This window comes from Amphiura filiformis, chromosome 7 (genome assembly GCF_039555335.1).
Source record: "Amphiura filiformis chromosome 7, Afil_fr2py, whole genome shotgun sequence".
NCBI classification, from domain to species: domain Eukaryota; kingdom Metazoa; phylum Echinodermata; class Ophiuroidea; order Amphilepidida; family Amphiuridae; genus Amphiura; species Amphiura filiformis.
This window is the reverse complement of record NC_092634.1, coordinates 19,391,950-19,413,951: the sequence shown is the minus strand read 5'-3', so window position 1 is coordinate 19,413,951 and position 22,002 is coordinate 19,391,950. Positions and strand designations below refer to the sequence as shown.

Genomic DNA, 22,002 nt, shown 5'->3' with positions numbered 1-22,002 from the left:
GTGGAGCTCTCTATTTTGAAGTGAAGTCTACCATTACCATATGGCAAAGGAGCCCATGTGCGCCATTAGCCTAAACTTTTAAATTTGGATGTGTTTAGGAAACAGGCCTATAAAAAAAGTTTTGATCCGAAAATGTCCAAGTGTCCAGCCCCCACCATGTGAATTTATTCTTATTTAATCTGCATGGGTTGACCTTTCAATGCACTAGCATTTTCTTCGAAGGGGGGGGGTTAGGGTTAGGGTTAGGGTTGGGGGGGGGGGTCATAAATATCTCGGTGACCAGAGTAAATTTTTTCATGACCCCCCTATCACGGGCTAAATTCGAAAAACTTGTATGACCCCAACCACCCCCCACCACAATCCCACCACCCCACCCCCTCCCCCCTTCCGCCTACAAAGACTCAAGATTATTCATTCATTGCAGGAACTAAGACGTACGCAAACACTTGAGTGTGAAATTTTGCATTTATAACTAAAAATTGTGCACACATTTTGATCGTAAGTTAAAAGAATGTGCAGCACGAGAAAATTTTGAGTCACCAGCCCTTAATAATTCGATAACCCCCTATTCTTGGTGTAAAAGAAATTATACCCCTATTTTTGGTCTAAATATTCTATGACCCCCTTCCGAAGAAAATGACAGCCACCTTAATCATCAAAATCTGAACTATTGTTTATACTCTATACTTATCCTTATCCGTAATCGTAATATCCGTGATATATTGAGCCACTATCCGTATTTGAACACAATACATTTTTCTGAAAAGTAGTCGTTCTAGAGAAAGTAACACGCGCTAAGCACGTGATATACATGTCATACCAAGCTAATTATGGTGTGAGCTGGTGTGATAGTTTGATTTGTAGTTTTGCGTTGGAGTAAGTGATCATTCTATTCATGTTAGGGAGTGTTCATAAATACTTTGGTGGGCTGGGCTGGGCACTGGAAGAGAACCTAAAACTTTTTGAACTCCCCCTTCATACGCATGAAAAAGTTTTTTACCCCCCCCCCCCCTCCGTAACCCTCAATAAGGTCTCATGGGTTTTCGACATATACATTAATAGACGGGTGCAAAATTCATACTAGTAATTATCCTAAAATGCATGTTAGGATCACTGAGAAAGTAAGTTCTAGGCAGTACACAATACAGCTATGTCAGGGGACGCACCATTAGGGGTCGTGACAATTTTTTTTAGCACCTCATGTGAAGCAAAACAATTTTTAGTACCTCGACGAAGCAATTTTTTTAACACCTCGGCGAGAATTTGTTTTTTACTCCTTGGTGAGACAATTTGATTTAATCGTAAAATTCCATATTTTCAACAATTTGTTTTTGAATTGGTGAAACGAATTTTGTCTGTATGTTTACCATTTTAAAGTTTTGTAGCCTAAATTTCGCGTGGCATCAGGAACATTATTTTTTATGTTAAAATGAGTTCAGGGGGCAAAATAAAAATTCGGGAGAAAAGACAAAAAGTTCATCAATTTGACCCGGTATTTATCGGTGGGATAAATACATACATGTATTCCGGGTTTTTTAGAGAGACTGTACATGACTTTGTAAACACTAACGTCTTCGAGCTTCCAAAAGGGGCTTTAATTATTGGGACATTTGATATTTTACAGTGATTTTTGTCCATGATCGGTATGAATTTTGGTGCATTTTTTTTGCTCCGATGGCGCGCATTTAAAAAAACAACAACTACCCAGCCCCCTTGATATATAATGGTGCGTCCCTAAGCATCGTAACGTGAGTTCAAAATACAAAGTAACAACACAACGGTGTCAAAACACAATGATATGATCACAACAAATCAGCACTAACTGCTGCGAAAGTATCAGTCTGTATATCTGATACATTTCTGAACACTAGCAGCTTCTATCAAGAACATGATAATTGTCGACGCTTCTTTAACAAAATGGTCTTTAACTACCATGATGATTTGGTGAATGTGAAGTCAGTTTTGGTGCTGGTGTTGGTATTTCTGTTGGTTGTCTGGTGGATGCAGCAGCCACGTAATTTGCCACCAGGACCATGGCGTTTCCCAATCATTGGTTTCCTTCCTCAGCTGATGTGGTCCATGGTTTACAAAAAAGAAGAAATGCACCTGCTTGCGACACGACTGGGACAGAAATACGGGAAGATTTGCAGTTTTGACTTATTTGGACTAGTGTTTGTGGTGATAAATGATTTTGATATCATAAAGGAAGCAAGCAATAATCCACTAAATAGCAACAAGGGATTCAACAATGAGTTTGAATACAAAATGTTTGGTAGTACACGTAAGTAATCTATTATGTTCATGACGTAATGGTGTTATATAAAAATTCTTAAGATAAAATTAATTATATTGTCTTAAAATTAAAACCCATTTTCATGTATTCCATGACGATATTCAATTATTCATACCTAGTGCCCAAATTAAACATACGACTTCTTAAGTTTAATGAACGACGGAATCTCGATTTTGTACTTTTCTATGTGGGAAGTCTAAGGCACTGCCGGTTGCCGTTCCGCACAATTTGAAAAGTAGTATTTTACAATTTAACAAGCATGCACAGAAAAGGATAAAATAGAAAGTACGATATGAATATTGTTCGCGATAACTCATCTGATATCACGGTATGACTTTTTGCTGGACCAAGGTGTCCAGCCTAATATAGACCACTTAACATCATTGTTTATCAACAAAAGCAAGGGACTCGTCTATCGATATGCTCGAACGAACCGCTACGCTGTTCAATGGCTTTCTTGTACTATGAAATGTCGTGGGTGATTTAAAATACACGTGTCCTGAGCAAACTACGATGCGTACGCACACTGCAGGGCAAAGAATAATGGAAATTGCCATAATTCGCGCGCATACTGCCGGGCAATGACGTCACATGTCAACGTAACTGTGCAATAATTATGATCCCCGGAGAGGGTAAATTGATGGGGGGGGGAGGCTTGGCAATTTGAAGGGGTAGGCCACTTTTTGGAAGGACGAAAGGGGAGATCAAGCGAATCTTTAAAATAAAAGCTCTATAATGGCTCATGAAAACAGTACGGCAACGTTCAAATATGCAAAATATCCTGCTCGAACTATATATATCCACACAAAAGACTTGCATCTTGAAAATGTAGCATGTGCAAAGGGGGGCACATATTTTGACAGACACGCTAGCCACGACTGGACGCTGGTAGCAATTGTGAAAAAGCCACCAAAATTTGCTAGCGATTGCTAGAATAATTATGTCGTTAGGGGGTGTGAAAGGGACATTCGTTAAAGCCATATTATAACATTTGCTGAGGAGAACGCCCTCAAAAAAATTTTAAATTCTGTTTTTACACGATTGTAATGTACTTTAGTCAATAAAGATACTCTGCAAAAATCAAGACTTTAGGTGCTGTAGTTTTGTCAAAATCCGAGATTTTGAATAAAACGATGGAACCGGCATTTTATTATTACGATGGAAATATTAGTCGAACAGTACGTACACGGCGTGCGGGATACACATGCACACACACCCCGAAGATCGTACCGCATAGTGTCGACGTCCTATACCATGTATACGATAAATATAAATTTAATACTCCGTTGGTGAGCGACGGGCGAGTGGTATTTCACCGAACGCAATAAAATGAATTCTATCTGATTGGCTAGCAATCGATCGCTTAGGTCGCTTAGTAGTCAACTACAAACTCAAAACTGAGCAACGTATTCAATTCGATTGAAATCGATATTCTATTATTGCCGTAGATAAAGAGAGTGATAGTGTGTCAATAATGTACATTGTAGTGCAGCTGGATTTTACCTGCATTCCTTTATATTATTATTTTCTCAAAGAGTTGAATATGATCACAATTTTTACCCAGGATTTCAAATGTTTTACCCGCAAATTGCAGTTAAACATATCCACAGCAAAATACCGGTCCTCACTAATTAGTGTATTTAATTTCCAGTTAGTGTATTTAAGATAAAACCTGACAACAAATAAAATTTTCTTGCAATAGAAATATCATATGGGATACTGATATGGTAGGCCGCAACCGCCACAACGTGGAGCTGCTACGCGTAACTGACTTTTTGCTCCGTGGAGCCAAATTGACCAATCATAATCATGTTAGAGTTTTTCATGACTCGGATGTAAAACTGACCAATTAAGTACGACTTACTCATTACGTGAAGCGAATTTATTCATTAAGAATTTGCCAGACGAGCGTCACGTAGTTGCAAGATATCCTCGGTCACGAAAGTTATGATTCAAAAAGTAGTTTATGAAAAGTACGAACTGACTTATTATTAAGATGGACATGCACTCATAAGAAACTCATACAGTATTGTACATAACTATATAGCTAGGCAGAGTGGTGGTAAACTATGCACACAGTTCTGCGATCTGCAGTGTATCGCCGGGAGCTAATTTGTATAACTTGCGCGGTGTCCCTGCGGAATTCGACCTTCAGCAAACTGCAAACCAGTTCGGATTTACTTTATATACTAGTAGTAGGCCATACATACTGTAGTTACTGTCCGTTTTCCTATACACAATACTCAGTGCGCTCACCATTGACGCGTGACCTCTACAAATAGTGTATGTTAGAAGTATAGGCCATTGCCTAGTTGACGTCACTGTGTAAAAAATAACCGGCCAATATTTAAAGTATTCCCTGAAATTCTAGAAAATATAGTTTTGTAACATGTCCTAAATTTTTAGCTAATTTAGGTGTTTGGAAATATTGGTACTTTAGTGTTTTAGGAAGGATATGTAAACGACAGATAACACCAAAAAATATGAAGAAATTATTTCTAAACCGTGTTAAGTCATTAAGCTTCTCATTTTCAAGAACGCTGGTTAACAATAAGCAGACTATTGTCTCATTTCGTAAACAAAAGCCCACAGTATTGTTACCTTGCGTTCGCTTTATAATCGTTCACCCAACTGAAACTATAATACCAGCTCATTCCTCATTGCACAGGTAAAACAGACACAAGTGCAGTGTGTATTTAACCAGAGAAGATCTGATGTAACATAGTTGAGCTGTTTTCATTGAGTGTTATCTTGGTTTAATAGCTTTTAATGGGGTATAAGTCCTTCAAAGGTCGTGGTGAATTCTACTGTAGACATGACTGCATCATGATTATTTTAAAGTCAACAACATTCAACAATATGATCACCGTGATAGTATGACAGTATCAGTACCGTGGGTGTCAGTGATCCTGGCCTGACACAGTAGACAAACAAACAAACAAACACGCCACACACATGACACATGCATGCAAGGTAACATTGACTATACACTAATCAAACAATGGTATTGATCCTGTACAACTGGTCGTGGTTTATTTACAATCGATTCATTTAAAATCCCCATAGTAAACATTAATTTTGGCAAGAGTTTTCTCTCTGGAACGTGAATGCATCCACTGGCTCCGCGTAATGAAAAGATCTAACATGATTGGTCAATTTAGCTCCGCGAAGCGAAAAGTAAGCTACGCGTAGCAGCTCCACGTTGTGGCGGTTACGGCCAGCCATATACTGATCATGCGAAAATCGTAAAAACATAGAATAGAAACAGTGTGGCAGGCTCTCAAAATCTCAAATTGTATGCTTAGCCTAAGTCGCTCGGCCTATCTCGAATAAAATCACCATGCGTAGCTATTGAAAAACGTGAGGATTCATCGTACTATCACGGCAATTTTTAACACGAAGATATAGGGACGATGACGGTGTGTACCGTATTACAACCGCGGGAGTAACATGCATGGGCACTAGTAGTAAATTCCAATTTTCTATGCTGTACCTCACTTGTTCGGCTCAAAATTAAAAGGGGACATATCTGACAGTAAAATAAATACTAATCTATTTTTACAGAAGTGTTATAATATGGCTTTAATTTGCTTTTAAGGGGTCTCCGTGGTGCAATTGGATATTTTTTCTTCATATAAATTCAACGGCCGTTCTAAGTTTTGTCAGGGGACATTCTAAATTTTGGTAAAGTAGCACTTCGTCACGTTTTGGTCTTAAAGGGCCATTCGGGTTTTTGTTTTTGTCTTGTTTTTCAATTTCCCCAAATTATTTTACTCTATGCTTATACGAAACGAGAAAACCGTTTCTTGCCCCATGGTCCAGTTTTGTAATTCGATCGATTGTTATTTTAGGGCTGTGCAATAATTATGAACCCCGGGGTAAAATTTCCGAGCGGCCCGCCAAAAATCGCTTGCCCCCCCACCTCTCGGCCCGCCAAAAAACTTAAGTATCCCAATTTGCAAACATAATGGTCTAGATATATGTTGCGAGCGCAGCGAGCAGAAAAAGTTGCATATTGAAGCGTTTCCGTACTGTTTTCCTAAGCCTTTTTGAGCGTTTAATTAAAAAGGCGCCCCATGAATATGTGCCAAATATCGCTTGCCCCCTCTCGACTTGCCAAAATTGCTTACCTCCCCTTTAGGCTTGTCAAAATTCCTTGCCTTCCCCCACAATTTTACCCTCCCCGGGTTCACATTTATTACACAGCCCTTAAAATCATAATGCAGGCGATATGAAAACTAAAATGCCACCATTATTATTATTTTTAATTACTTGCAGTTCATTCGTATAAACACATGGTCGAATACAGGAAATTTGCTTTGCAAACATTTCGAGGATTTGGCATCGGGAAGCGCAGCTTTGAGGCTAACATCGCAGCGGAATCCGAGATCCTCTTGCAGGAGTTGGATGCTCTCGCGGGCAAACCTTTTAACCCACACCAGTTCTTCATCAACTGTACAACAAATGTACTTTTTGCTGTTGTGTTTGGAAAGCGTCATGATTATGATGATGAAAACTTTCGATATCTTACTGATTCTAATTCCCGTGTAATGCACCTTCTTGGCGAGGGCGGGTGGTCTATCATGCTTCCAAAATACTATCCAAATAATGACTCTAAAGAAACGCTACATCTTATGAAAGATGTTCTTGAGTTCGTTGACAAACGTATCGAGGAACACCGGGAAATTTTCGATGTCGAAAACTCCAAGGATTTCATAGACGAATATCTGAAAGCAATGGAAGCTGCGCCGAAACCAGATGACCCCTTTTCATATCTCCAAGAGGATAACATGCGTGCTCTATTGTATACGCTGTTTTTTGCCGGAACTGACACCATGTCCGTGACTTTAGATTGGTGTTGTTTGTACATGATGGCGTATCCTGATATCCAGAAGAAAATTCAAGAGGAACTGGATTCCGTTGTTGGCCGCAATCGACTACCACAAGTTTCTGATCAAGAGCAACTGTCATATACCAGAGCAACCCTTCTTGAGATACAACGTCATGTTTCTTTGCTACCACTAAGCTCTTTTCATACGGCCAGTGATGAGACCTCACTTCATGGATACCGTATTCCGAAGGGTGCGACTATTGTTTCAAATTTATATGGTGTGATGAGAAATCCCAATATGTTCCCAGAGCCTGACCAGTTTAAACCTGAAAGGTTCATCGATGATCAGGGAAAATATTTTGAGAGAGAGGAAGTTTGTCCTTTTGGAGTCGGTAAGTATATAAACAGTTTGTATGCTTAAATTTTCTTTCATTAAAAAGCTGGTGAAAATCAGGGCCGGGGGATCTTCTTGATTGAAGGTGTACGGGGATGTTTTAGGGTACCTTTTCAGCGATTTTAGGAATATCGATGGGTGGGTTTTCAGTGGAGACCAATTGGGCGTATTTGGGCAAAATTACCATTAAAAGCACTCAATTTGGGCAAATTTGGGTGCTTTTTGGGCGCTTTCTGTATATAATTGGTATACTCATGGTTTGCAAGAAGTAGGTATAGAGAAAGTCAACATCCGTCATAAGAAAAAATAAGACGCCACCCACAACATAATACAAATGCTATTATTTTATCAGCGGCGTACCGGACAAAATGTCCAAAGGGGGCAAAATTTCCAATTCGTCCCGCTGACTGGCTGCCACAATGACTTTACCGGGACAAATGCACGCAAAGCGCGCGAAAAATGTCCAATTTTAAAATGGGTAAAAACGTGGTTGCATGACCAATAAGATGATACCCTGCACTTAAATGCAATTATTTCCGGCAAGCTCCGCGACCTCTTTTGGAAGAGGCTGCTACCCCAAAAGGGTCGCGACCCACTGTTTGGGAACAACCGCTTACAGAATACGAGGTCATTCAAACATTTCTACCTCCATCATCATATGTGACCGTTCACGGCGAATGAGCCGTAAATTCCTCCCCGGTCAATTTTGTTTTATTTCGTGTTTAAAAATAAACATCATAAACTTAAAATGGTATATCATTTGACTTCAAACGATATCCAGAAGCGGGGTTATGGTTTGTTTAACTTTTATTTGTACACTCATAGAAATTGTTCGTTGGCATTACTCAGTAAGTTGATGTAAGTCGTTGCGTCAACTTTCCGAGTAATGCCAACGCGTACAAATTTGAGTAACGCTGACTCGATATCATTATGTTCGTCGCACTCATTTACACTTACTTTATTGAGGTTACAACTCAGAAAATGAAACTAGGTTAGCATAGGTGTGCTATAGTATACAAAATTTTGCACTGATTACAAAAATAAATATTTGAATACTGCTAATTGTGCAGAAAATGATCCAATTACGTTAAGTAACAAAGTACCAAATTGGAATAACTCAAAACAATAAGTACCTTAATATGAACGAGTTACATCAACTTACATGTTGAGTTACAATAACTCAACTAATTGGTTCTTTGAACCTTGTTTATTTTTCTAAGTTCCCTGAACTTGAATTCAGAAGTTGGCATTACTTAAAAAGTTGACGCAACGACTTACATCAACTTTTTAAGTAATGCCAACAAAGTTGATTAGTTGACGGAACTTTTGAGCTTTTTCAGCATGTTTTAAGTTCGGATAACTAAAATGAATTTTGTTTTGGCAACTTTTACACTATTTTTGAGTTGTCCAAACTTACTCCTTTTGAATTGCGCCAACAAGGCGAACAAGTCATTTCTATGAGTGTAGCTAAGATTTAAGAGTATAATCACGGGTAATTTCAACTGCCTGGTACTTAAAGGGCAGGTCTATTGCAAAAACAAGTTTATCTCTATTCGAAGAGAATAATTATTACATTACAAGTTGATACTCGTTGCAAATTTTGTATACGTATTTCTCCTGAAAAAAGAGAAATTGTGTGAGTAAAGTTCAGGCTCGTACGTGTTCTTCCCCCGTTTGAAGCGAAATTAATTTTCAAGGCAGCGGACTATAACGTAAGTAAATGAAGCGGACACTATAACATGCTCTCATTTACTTGTGTGACAAGTTTGACATTAGCAACAATGAGTTGTACTATTATTTACCATAACAGTGCTGCATAACAATATGCAGACTATTGTTCTCATTTGGGAAACAAAGCCTCACACAGTATTGTTACTATGCGTTTGCTTTGTAATATTTCATCCAACTGAAACTATAATAACTATAGCATTGCAATATCGCACAAGGAAATCAGATACATGAGTTTGTGGACTTAACACGGTTTATATGCTAGTCTCAGATTGATCACGCTGAAATTCTAAGCTCAAATAATTTTTATTTTATTTTTTAGTCCAAATATTTCTCATGATATTGATATACATGTAATATCACAATTTACTAATATATAAAAAAAAGAAGCGGCTTATTTTATCGATATGTTTAAAACCATTAAATTGGTAATACTTAATTCAGAGTTTTTTTCTGTGAACAACAACAGTATACGTTCTGTGCATTGAGAATGTTTATAGTCCCTTCTCGCAAAGCAGGCACAGTCATTTCACGACGTCAACTTTTTTCTAGGTCAAATCTGTCTCGTTCGAAGAAACTCATCGCTTAAGTTGGGTTTTGCGGAATATCAATTTTAAACGTCTTATTTTCTCAAAAAAGGAGTCATTTTCATTGTCCTCATAATATTCGCTTGCCAATGATATGATGTTGTTTTTGCAATAGACATGTCCTTTAAGATGTGACGATGGAGGTAGAACTTTTTGAATGACCCTCGTTTGTAAAAAAAAAAAAGCTTCTTCCGAATATATCATATGATCCTTTTGCAATAACCAGAATTCTTAGTTTCGACCTTTTATAACATTAAATCAAAAAATCAGGTGGATCTTAAAATACAATTTAATACAGTCTTGTCCAAAATCACCATGATCACTGGAAACTGTTAGAGGTAAACATACAAATTATAATATTTAAAATACGTATATCATTTCCTTACAGGGCGCCGCATATGCATTGGTCAGACCTTGGCAAAAATGGCGTTGTTTGTCTTTTTCACCCATCTTCTTCACCGCTATTCACTAGTCAAACCAGAAGATGCACAACCAATAACCTTCAAAGGAACATACGGCATAACGTTTGCACCAAAACCATATACTATCAAATTTGATCTTAGAATTTAATTTGTAATGTAATCTGATTAGCGTTAGCTCAAAGACAATAGTTGCGCCGCAGGCTTACAAAGAAATAATGTTGTTCCAAGAACAATAGCAAACAAGCTTAAACTATTAAAATTAGCACCCGATAGAGGGCTCAAGAGCTTATTTAGTTTGTTATTTCGAGTTTTATATTTATTCTTATTTAGAGAAGTTCTTTTGTTCATGTATTTCTTATAAAGCCTGTTTTTCTTGTTGATCATTTTAATTAAGTCTTTTGTTATCCACGGCAGTTTAGATTTGGTTTTTGATTTATTATTTTTCTTTTTAAGTGGTGTATATTTTATCCAGCATACTAGTGAAAATTTCAATGACATTATTGACATTATCATGTTTTATAAACGCTTTCCAGTTGAAATTACTCATGTAAGTTTTTAAATTGTTAATATTAGTATTCGAAAAGTCTCTAATCTTCTTTTGAAAATGACTTTTCTTTATGTCAATATTTGTTTTTGTTATTGTAAAATTAGGAAGGTGACCACTTGTATCTAGCATTAAAATTCCACCAATATTGTTAGAATCATTAGTAAATATATTATCTATCAAAGTTTCACTCTTATCTGTGATACGTGTTGGCCTAAGTATAAGTGGATAAAGTGAGTAAGAATACATCATGTTAATGAAATCATCAATACTTTTTTCATTATCTTTAAGAATGTTTACATTAAAATCTCCCATTAAGGGATCTAAAATGAGCGTTTATTGCGTTTCGACAGTATTTTTGTGGGACATGAGACCACCTCAGACCTATCGAATTGCATTCTGAATACGAAGCATGTCTTTCTGATATAAATACAATAAACACAATATAATACAAATTTTATGACAAATTATAAAAATTTGATATTTTTCAAATTTTTGATATATAACAGTCCTCGAAGTAAATCATATAAATCTAATGATATATTCTTAAAGTGTATGTAGCACGGAGGAAAAGCCGACGGTCAATAGAGGTAAATCCGTGTTCTATAAGCTGCATATCCCATCAACGACTGCTATACCTTGTTTAGGACTTTCAAAAGAAGTACCTGCATGTGCAACCATGACTGTTTCAAAATAACCCGCCAAAGTCATGCAGGTAACTCCGAGGTCGTGTATTGAATTGTTTGAATGAGGAATACTACGGGAACTAGCGCCTTTGTTAGAAGTCACACATGAGTGAAGTGGATAACCTCTATTGAAAATTTTGACCTTTCATATTGAAGATATGGATTTTTTTCCCAAAAAGACCTAATTTTTGTTGGTGTTTTGGGGAAAAAAATCCATATCTTCAATACGAAAGGTCAAAATTTTCAATTGATCGTCGGCTTTTCATCCCGCCTACATACACTTCAAGTATAAATCATCAGATTTATACAGTTTACTTCAAGTACTGTTAAATATCAAAAATATCAATTTTCAATGATTTGCCATAAAATGTGTATTAAATTGCGAATTTCAAAAATCTAAATTATTTGATATCAGAATGACATTCTTCGTATTCAGAATGCAATTCGATATGTCTGATGTGCTCTAATGTCCCAAAATAAATACTGTCCAAACGTTCATACCCTAGACTATGCCATAGTCGAACTTTGAGAAATTTAGAAATAGGCCTATGTTATCAATCTCGATAATATAATGTAATAAATAGTCTATAAGCAAATCTAGTTGCCCTAGATGTAGGCATTCTAAGTGATCATTTGTGTCCTGCCTTACTTTTGTTTTTTAATATTTTTTGAAAGAGGGCTCCTTCATGCCTACCAGTGATTTTCTAGCAGTCTGTTTTATTTTCATGATTTTGGAGAATTGCTCACGTTACTCACGAAAAATATCAAGCTAACAGAGGGCGTACGGTGACTGAATAGATCAGGAAAATCTATCAATTGTGCACACAATCGGAGTTTTAAATGCAAAGGTAATTCTGAATATGCACAATGGCAAGTGGACTACGGAGAAGTCTATTCATACCCCAGCCCTTAAGTAAACCAGTTTATTTTCTAAAGCAATTTTATTTAATATAACTTCAAGTTGATTGTTAAATTCATTTATACTGTGATGGTGATGCCTACAAACATGTATATACAACTCCTACTATAATGTTTTTGTCATTAGACATTTGTATTTCAATAAAGCAAGATTCATAAATTTCATTTTGAGAACTAAGATCGTTTCTTAATTTATAGTCAATATTATTTGAGATATAAAGGCCTACACCTCCAACATGAGAATCAATTCTATTGATTGTTTCTAAGCTATAATCAGATAAGTTATAATAGTCAAGGGACATATCTGCTTTAAGGGTAGAGACAACAGAAATTTTTACCAAAGGAACATATTCTTGTTTATACCATGATATTGTTGTATCTCAATACTATCACAAGTTCAGCTGTGTAACTTACCTAAAAAGTGGTTCTTTTAATTAAAAATGCAATAAATAAAATCACTCTGCGCTTTTAGTACTGTCCAGACTATAGTAATATTTTTAAATCACTCTGCGCTTTTAGTACTGACCAGACTATATTTTTTTTCCGATAGAAAACGCTTTACAATATTATGCAATACTAGCAGCTATTAATCATGCTTCAGTGGGCAAGTACCTCGAGCTTTAAATGGTATTGAAATTTGTCTTGTCCGGGGGACTTCCATAATAGCTCAGTGGCGTTATTTTCTAGGATGGCGAAGGTGACTGATGCGTAGTAGGCCTATGTAGGGCTGTAAAAAGCCTGTTCAGTAATTTCATCCGGAGAATGTAGAAATCCATGAATCAGCAAAATTTAGATTTTAGCACCTTGCCCAGCACCTTTGTTAGTTTCGATGTGCAAACATTAAGCCCTGTATTAAAGACAAAATAAGTTATTTTACATGAATCTGTAATTTCTCTACATAGTATGTAGAGAAATCAGATATTATTATTATATTCGGTATTTTATTTTTAACATATCGTGGCCAAACGGCCAAATTACATGTAAAATTACTTATTTGAACATACATATAAATATTAAAAATATTAAACACTTTAAGAAATTTTAAAATACATCAAAAATTGCATCTATAGGAAAAAAAAGTATTAGATCAGAAAAGCATCATATTGCACGCAAATATTAATTTGACCAAAATACTATTGCACTATGAAAAACATCAAAATATACTAAAATCCAAAATATGTCAAACATATTATAACAGTACTGTTATACCAGACTATAAAAAGCAATCATGGCATTGGCAATGAAGAACAATCCCAAGAGGAGATAACTGATTTAAAAGATTAACAAAATATAGGACAGGGCTCAGCATTTGAACGGGGCTTTAACTTTATCAATACTGCTGCTTTCCTCGGTTCTTGCCAAAACGTTTTAATATATCTAATGACAATTTTAATGATTTATCCTTCACTTTTAGGCATTTTATATACAATTTAAATTTGTTTTACCATTTTATACTTTCGCTGGGATCACTGAATTAAGACCCCCTTTCGCTATCACCCAGATCACATGGTTTGTCATCCACCACCCCCCCCACACACACACACACACTTGTTTCCCATTGGATCTATCGTCATCCTGATTCAGACGCTTTTATTGTTTCATTTACAACTTTTATTATATTTATCACTGATTATGTTGCCGAATAGTCTTTTGAAATTATTAGGCGTCATTAGTAGATCTCATATAATTGAAGTGCTCCCCCGAATAGCAAGATAATGACAGGCTTATGCTTAGTTTTGACATGTAAGAATACAAAATGATTTCCTGAGTTCTTAATGGGGAGTTATAAGCTCCATTGCAAAGTAAGTGAAAGCAGAGCGGGGTGTGTGGATGTGAGGGGCATGTGTTGTGTTTATGGCCAGGGGTTTATGGGGGAAGGGTGGGTTAGGCAATTAACAGCTGCCTGGTATCATTCAACATTTCTGATACTGTTACGGCTTGAAATTTGAAGGCAGCGGGACTTAAGATGCTCTCAGGAACAACTTTTACCACCTGATGGACAATCTCAAATGCTCTACTTTGCACCAACATGACAGTATAGATTAGGCCCATGAAAGTCAATTCCGAGTTTATCGTCCTTTTTTCCAGGTTGGTGAGGTGACTTTTTCATTTTTTCATTTTTCACTATTTCATCAGATTTCATTATTGACCTATAAAATGCGTGTTGATTTAAAGCCAAACTCATACATGTGATTTATAAACATGTTTTTATATGGGTAAGGAAAGTTAGAAAAGAGCCTGGTTTTGCTTCCAAGTTATGAATATATGTTTTACAAACAAAAATATATGTTTCCAATTGCTAAAACTGGTGAAAACACTGATACTTTGGAAATAATGAATTATTTTGGCATTTTTGAAAATTTGACACGGGTATTTTTGGTTTCCAAAAAGTGACGCGGGCGGGGGACGATAAACTCGGAATCGACTTTCACGCGCCTTATAGGAAATATATTCCATAAGTTAATGGTTTTATAGTTTATTATTTCGGTTTACCAAAAGTCAAGAAATAATATCAGTAATAACTGTAAAAAATGGTTTATGTCCATTTGAAGCCAAAATAATGGGATGAATTAAAAAAAATAAAACGCACTATTATATTATATCTTGGAGCTGTGCATAGTGATAAACTAAACCAAAAAACATATATAGAACTCACGATAATAAACTCTCTTTATTTCCCAATCATTTATCTAATGTAAATAACAGAGAGACGCTTATTATACGACAGACTGAGCACAGCTGTTGCACAATTGATCAAGATCCATAAACTTCTGAACACATTACAGTAGAATCAAGGACGTTGGTTCGAATCAATTGTTTCAAATCAATAGGACAGAATATGAATTCCAATACGCTTACGGCATTCTGTCAAAATCGGAAAGGACAGCATGACACGTTGTAACTAGATGTTAAAGTATGGCTGGTGGAGTAGTCAGTTTTGCAATATTTTCGTCATTTTACAAAATACAAATATGCTCATAAGTTTGCCAATAGCAAAGATCAAGGATCTGGAATAAGTCATAGTCGAACCGGAATATATTTGCCAACTATGTTCTACGTTTGAGGTAAGTTCATAATGTTCTTCATAGCAAGAACAGAATAATCACTGGCAAAAATGCAACTTTTTACTAAAACGCCATATTCCGCGATAGTCCATATTTACATGACTTTGGCGAACACTTTTGATTCTCGTTTAAATTCTACCGATAGCACAGTCGATCTAATGTTATCTGCGGTTAGAGGACAGTTTAGAGAACTCTTTTTGCTGGTTGTTTGGTTTAAAAAAACCATAATTTTTAAAATATCGGGATTCAAGCAGGCGACCCGCATGGTGTGCAAAAGACGTTGCAAATTGTCAATGAAAGAGCTTATAAATTAAAATCACGGACATTAAGCTCCACAATAGGCATCTACATTCCAAGCGGAAACGCTTTTCAGAAATATACCCGTCTTTTTCAGCAATCGCTAAAACCTAAATATGCAATTCCAGGCGATTTGTAAAAATAGCGTCAGCATATTTTACTATGAATTTGGGACACCGAAACATATGCTTGCATTGGTGCCAGACCTATTATAATGATACGATAATTAGGCCCCCATAATGGCTTTCATTTTAACCGTTATTTATTAAACTGAGATTTTTACTTTTTGAGAAATTAATGAATTTATCGAAAAACTTTTCGGAGAACGCTACTTTAATGAACCCATCCCTTAAACCAAGTCTCTTGAATTGCAATTACTGAGAACTTTATTTTATCAAGGTTTTTAGACATGCTGCGTATATTTAAGTTTAGAACAGAAAAACTGTTTTCTGAAAAGTTAAATGTGTGATTAAGGGAACTGGAATGAGCGTTTTGAGCGTGGGACATGAGAGCACATCAGACCTATCGAATTGCATTCTGAATACGAAGAATGTCTTTCTGATATCAAATAATTTTCATTTTATGAAATTCACGATATAATACAAATTTTATGACAAATTATTAAAATTTTGATATTTTTCACATTTTGGAGATATAACAGTCCTCGAAGTAAATTATATAAATTTAATGATATAGTCTTAAAGTGTATGTAGCTGGGAGGAAAAGCCGACGATCAATTGAACATTTTGACCTTTCATATTGAAGATATGATTTTTTCCCCAAAAGACCTAATTTTTTTGGTGTTTAGGAAAAAATCCATATCTTCAATACGAAAGGTCAAAATTTTCAATTGATCGTCGGCTTTTCATCCCACCTACATACACTTTAGGTAGATTTATAAAGTTTACTTCGAGTACTGTTAAATACCAAAAATATCAATTTTAATGATTTGCCATAAAATGTGTATTACATTGCGAATTTCAAAAATCTAAATTATTTGATATCAGAAGGCCATTCTTCGTATTCAGAATGCAATTCGATATGTCTGATGTGCTCTAATGTCCCACAATAAATACTGTCCAAACGTTCATACCCCTTCCTTAAATTTTTCATTAGTTTAATATTCACAAGTATTGTCATTAGTAAAATATTGATTATCTTCATTTAGTCTGGATGGATTGAAATATAAATTACTGGGCCTACTTTTAGTACTACTTGTGTTATTTTTATCTGGGGTCTTGTCAAGTTTATTTGAGCAATTAGTGCTGTGATTTATATTGTCCTTATCAATATCATTACTTACATTTTCATTCAAAACAGTTATTTTTAGCAAGAAGTTTTTCACGTAAAGTTGAACTGTTTTCATTAATACCAGAATTAACTACACTTACATTTACGATATCATTATTTTTTTACCTTACAGCACTTGATTGTACATTCTTATGCTAGAACCGATAGTTTTAAATACACTGTCTTCAATCGTTTTCCAGTTTATTTTGATCAACTTCCTCCATCTCTCAAAGACCAATAATCTTGTTTAGTATATTTAATTTCCTGGACAATCTCAAAAACATTTCAAAACAATTAGCTGGAATTCAAAATAGTTTTTAGTTGGGCTTAGGCTTATTTTTTATCTAAAGGTTGTGCTTACATTGTATTATCACGCCTCATCTTATGTTGGAGAATGTAGGTAGATTCATCCTTTGCCCTGTTCCCCTGTGCTGATTGTCTGTGTTCTTGTGGGAATCAATTAGGTTTAGCCACTTTAAAAGTGACTTTGTCACTATCTGGCTATCCCTGCCAGGGGTTCTCTTGTCCTTTGTTTAAATTGTTCCTGGTTAAGGCATGCCATCTCTCTATTTTCTCCAACATGGGTCAATTCAATTTCAATTTCTTGCTTTATGACCTTCCATGGCTTACATTTTTATATCTTTGCATGTGTAATTTATATATTTATGTGTAATTTTGATATTGTGCAATATTTTATATGTATGTGTCTTTTTGCTGGCAAATAAAATGATATGATATGATATTCATTATAGACGAATCCAATTTCACGCATTCCTACACCTTAATGGCTGCCAAAGTTGGGTCCCCGTCGGCTCCATCTCACCTAAAATGTGAAATGATTCGGCCTTGGAGGGTATTTTAAACTGCATTCTATCACCTGTGCTACACGTAGACAAAAGAATAATGACAGTGTACAACACAAAAGAATCTAACATCGAATTTTAAGCGGCTTTAATCCACCCAATTGGGCAGTCACTACACCAGTGTGGTGCATGCGGGGACCCGTCATGGCCGACCAAATCCTGACCACGACTTGGCTCGTTGGATTCGTCTATAGTTATGTGTTGTGACTTTGATAATTTCTTCATCATCACAGTTTTTACCATTGTTTACATCTTTCACCAAATTTTCATTTTCCATAACAGAAGTACAGGCTAAAACATCATTACTACATGTACTACAATCAATACTTATACAGCGTTCTTAAAAATAGCATTACCATGATTAGTGTCATCACTCTCATTATTTACATTATCAATATCTTCATCATTGTCATCATAAGTATCACTAACACTGTTAGCATCATAAAGTTTGTTCTTTGTATCAAAATACACCACATTTCCTCATACTGCAAGAGTTTCTAGAATGCTGTTAAAATAAGAAAATTGTTAATGCTAATTTATTGCACATTCTAGGGAAGCGTGGTTACCTTTTTTGAAATAACCGAGTGAGAGGGTTTTCCAGAAAATATTTTTCCTGTCAAAACTGAAGCATCCTCTGTATAAAAGAAAATATGAATATTAACTGCACATCACATATAACGATTCATGATACCCAATTGTGGCACATTTGATGTCGTTTATGAAGCAGAGAATTTTATTTCAATTTTATATACGCCAAAATATTTTTTTAATTGAGCAAGAATAAGGATAGAAAAAACGTTGAAAATTCTATGTAAAAATTACATTAGACCCCGCCAAATATTACTGTTTCGTTTTTATGGTAATCTAATCTTTTATTTCCTGAAAAAACATTTGGGGTCTAATGTGGATTTGTTATATAATTGATAAAAACATCGAACGTGTATACAAAAAAAAAGGTTCCTCTATAATAAACTCAACCCAGAAAGTATCGAAACGATTATAGATGGTCAGATATATCAGGAACTGAAATATATAGCAAAAACTTATTTAATGTACATAAAGCGCAGCTTTCTCCTGCGCATTTTGATACCTCTTCTATTGCTCTACGATATCATTTGGTCGAGTTATGGGCGCTTGAGTGGCTTTAAGTCGGATTTTGAAAGTTGCACTTAGCTCCTATGATGTGCTGTTCGTCCACGCCTGGAGGACTACATACTCCGGATCTTTGAACTGGCAGTCCTTAACCATACTTTGAAATATCCAATGAATTCTCCATGTTGGAGTCTCTAGACATACTAGATGACTCATTTGCATTTATGGCTAACATGGATGATGTTATAACATCCAGTCCCAAACCAACTAGTAACCAAGGTAATAGGGATGAGAATGTTATACCCTCAAAAAGAGACCCCAAAACATCAAAGTTATGCTAGTTAACTGCCGTGGTCTCAAGAGTGACAGGAAGCAACATGATCTTTTAGACTTGATAGAAACCCATAAACCTGACATCATCTGTGGTCAAGAATCACATCTTGATAACTCCTTTGCAACGACAGAGGTATTCCCATCCGAGTATAATGTTTCTCGTAAGGACAGGAACATTCATGGCGGTGGTGTATTTGTAGCTGTAACAAAGAGGTATGTATCCACCACTGAATATTCCCTAGACACTCAATCTGAAATAGTGTGGTGCAAGATTGAAATTGCAGGTACCAAACCTCTACACATAGGATCGTTTTATAGACCCACTGATAACAAAGCTGAACCTATCCAACAATTAAATATTTCCTTAAGCAAGATAACACAGAATGGTACGTTACCTAATGTCATCCTGGGTGGTGATTTTAATTGTCCAGATGTCGAATGGGTAACCAACACCATTAAGACAAATCCTCAGTATGGCTACAAAGTCAACAGAGCTTTATTGGATACCGTTGAAGAACATGGTTTAATCCAACAAGTAAAGGAACCAACCCGCTTGAATAACATCCTAGACCTCTTATTAACCACCAACCCAGATCTGGTGGAGCAGGTCGATGTTTGCCCTGGAATGAGCGATCATAGGATAGTAATTGCTGTGATCAATGTTAAAGCTAAGCGTATTACAAAACCTCCACGTAAAGTGTTTGTTTACACGAAAATGAACAAGGAAGGTTTTAAGAATGATGCGCTTGCTTTCCAAAAAGGTTTCTTACGAGCAATGAGCGTTCTACCAGTGAAAACTGGTCGCACTTCACCAATGAAATCGGTGGGATGGTAGAGAAGCATGTCCCTCAAAAAAATATCAGGGAGCGTTGGGATGTACCCTGGCTATCGCCCGAAATAAAAAGGCTCATCCGTAAAAAACAACGGGTTTATAATGCATTTAAGAAATACAAGTCTGATGTTCTATGGGAACATTTCAGAAAAATTAGAAAAACTGTTCATAAAGAAATGACCAAATCCCAAAATGATTATCTGAGGGGTCTGGTAGATGAATCGCCCAACACAGGGAGTACAACTGTTGGGAAAAGATTCTGGTCCCACGTCAAAACAATCCGGCGTGAGAGTTGTGGAGTTGCAACAATTAATGTGGATGGAGTTGAAATATCCAGCAGCAAAAGTAAGGCAGAAGCCCTCAGTTACCAGTATTCGAGTGTCTTTACAATCGAAGACACCACGGAAATACCCAAAATGGAAGGTGATCCTTTCCCCACTATCAATAATTTGACAATAGATACAGAAGGAGTGAGAAAACTCCTTGAGGACATAAATCCAAAGAAAGCCTCCGGACCTGATGGAGTATCTTCATATATACTGAAAGAGTTCAATCAGGAACTGGCTCCCATTATCAAGTTTATATTTTCCCAATCACTTGAAACAGGTGACATCCCCTGTGACTGGCTTACTGCCAATATTACGGCAATTTTAAAAGGGGCCGAAAAACAATCCGGCCAATTACAGGCCAGTGTCCCTCACGTCAGTCACATGCAAAATCATGGAGCACATTCTCTTTCGTCATATAATGTCTCATTTAGAAAAATACAATATTCTTTCTGACTTTCAACATGGATTTAGATCAAACCATAGCTGTGAATCTCAATTGATAATTACCATAGAAGACCTTGCACGAAATCTTGATAAAAGCTTGCAAACAGATCTACAAATTCTCGATTCTCAAAAGGCCTTCGACACCGTCCCGCATCAACGACTGCTTAAGAAGCTAGACCATTATATAGACCATGGTATAAGGGGTTCAATCTGGAAATGGATACAAAATTGGTTAATGAATAGAACGCAGAAAGTTGTCGTTGATGGCGAATCAGCCCAACCGGCCCAAGTTCTATCTGGTGTCCCGCAGGGTACGGTGTTAGGCCCTTTGATGTTTTTGGTTTACATAAACGACATTGCCTCCCACATAGACAGTTCAACCCGTATTCGTCTTTTTGCAGATGATTGCCTCCTTTATAGGGTTATCAGAACACCTAATGATAACGACATCCTGCAAACTGACCTTACATCACTGTACAAATGGTCAAACAAATGGCAAATGAGTTTCAATATCTCCAAATGTAAAACACTTAGAGTCACCACAAAGCGTCATCCAATTGTATGTACTTATAGTATGGGAAATGAAATTCTTGAAGGTGTGACGCATCATGCATACTTGGGCGTCGAAATATCTCATAATTTAAAATGGTCACTGCATATAAATAATATTGTCGCCAAGGCGAACAGATCCCTATGGTTTATACGTAGAAATTTACACCGTTGTCCCAAGTCCATCAAACAACAAATGTACATAGCTCTTGTTCGTCCTCATTTAGAATTTGCCTGCGCTGTATGGGATCCATATACAACATCTGATATCCAAAAAATAGAAATGGTGCAGCGCAGAGCGGCTAGGTTTGTGGTTAATAACTATAAAAGAACCGAAGGTACCGTAACTAGCCTTGCAACTATGTATAAAATCCAATCAGAAGATATAGCAATTCCAATTCCTGATTATATTCACAGGCAAACCGTCACAAGCACCAGACAATATCATCCTCTGAAGTTCCGGTCCATGAAAGTATCATCAAATGTGTACAAATACAGTTTCTTT

The 22,002-nt window shown here is 36.3% G+C and overlaps 1 protein-coding gene across 1 annotated transcript in view; it reads left to right on the top strand.

Annotated features, from left to right (window-relative positions):
• The first annotated feature begins 1,864 nt into the window (after positions 1–1,864).
• The window catches only part of LOC140156851 (cytochrome P450 2J4-like), a 28,784-nt gene continuing 8,646 nt past the window's right edge, over positions 1,865–22,002 (top strand). The window contains exons 1-2 of the mRNA XM_072179845.1: positions 1,865–2,281; positions 6,572–7,516. Coding sequence (XP_072035946.1) covers positions 1,918–2,281; positions 6,572–7,516 — 1,309 coding nt within the window. The 5' untranslated portion in view covers positions 1,865–1,917. The remainder of the gene's footprint in view (positions 2,282–6,571; positions 7,517–22,002) is intronic.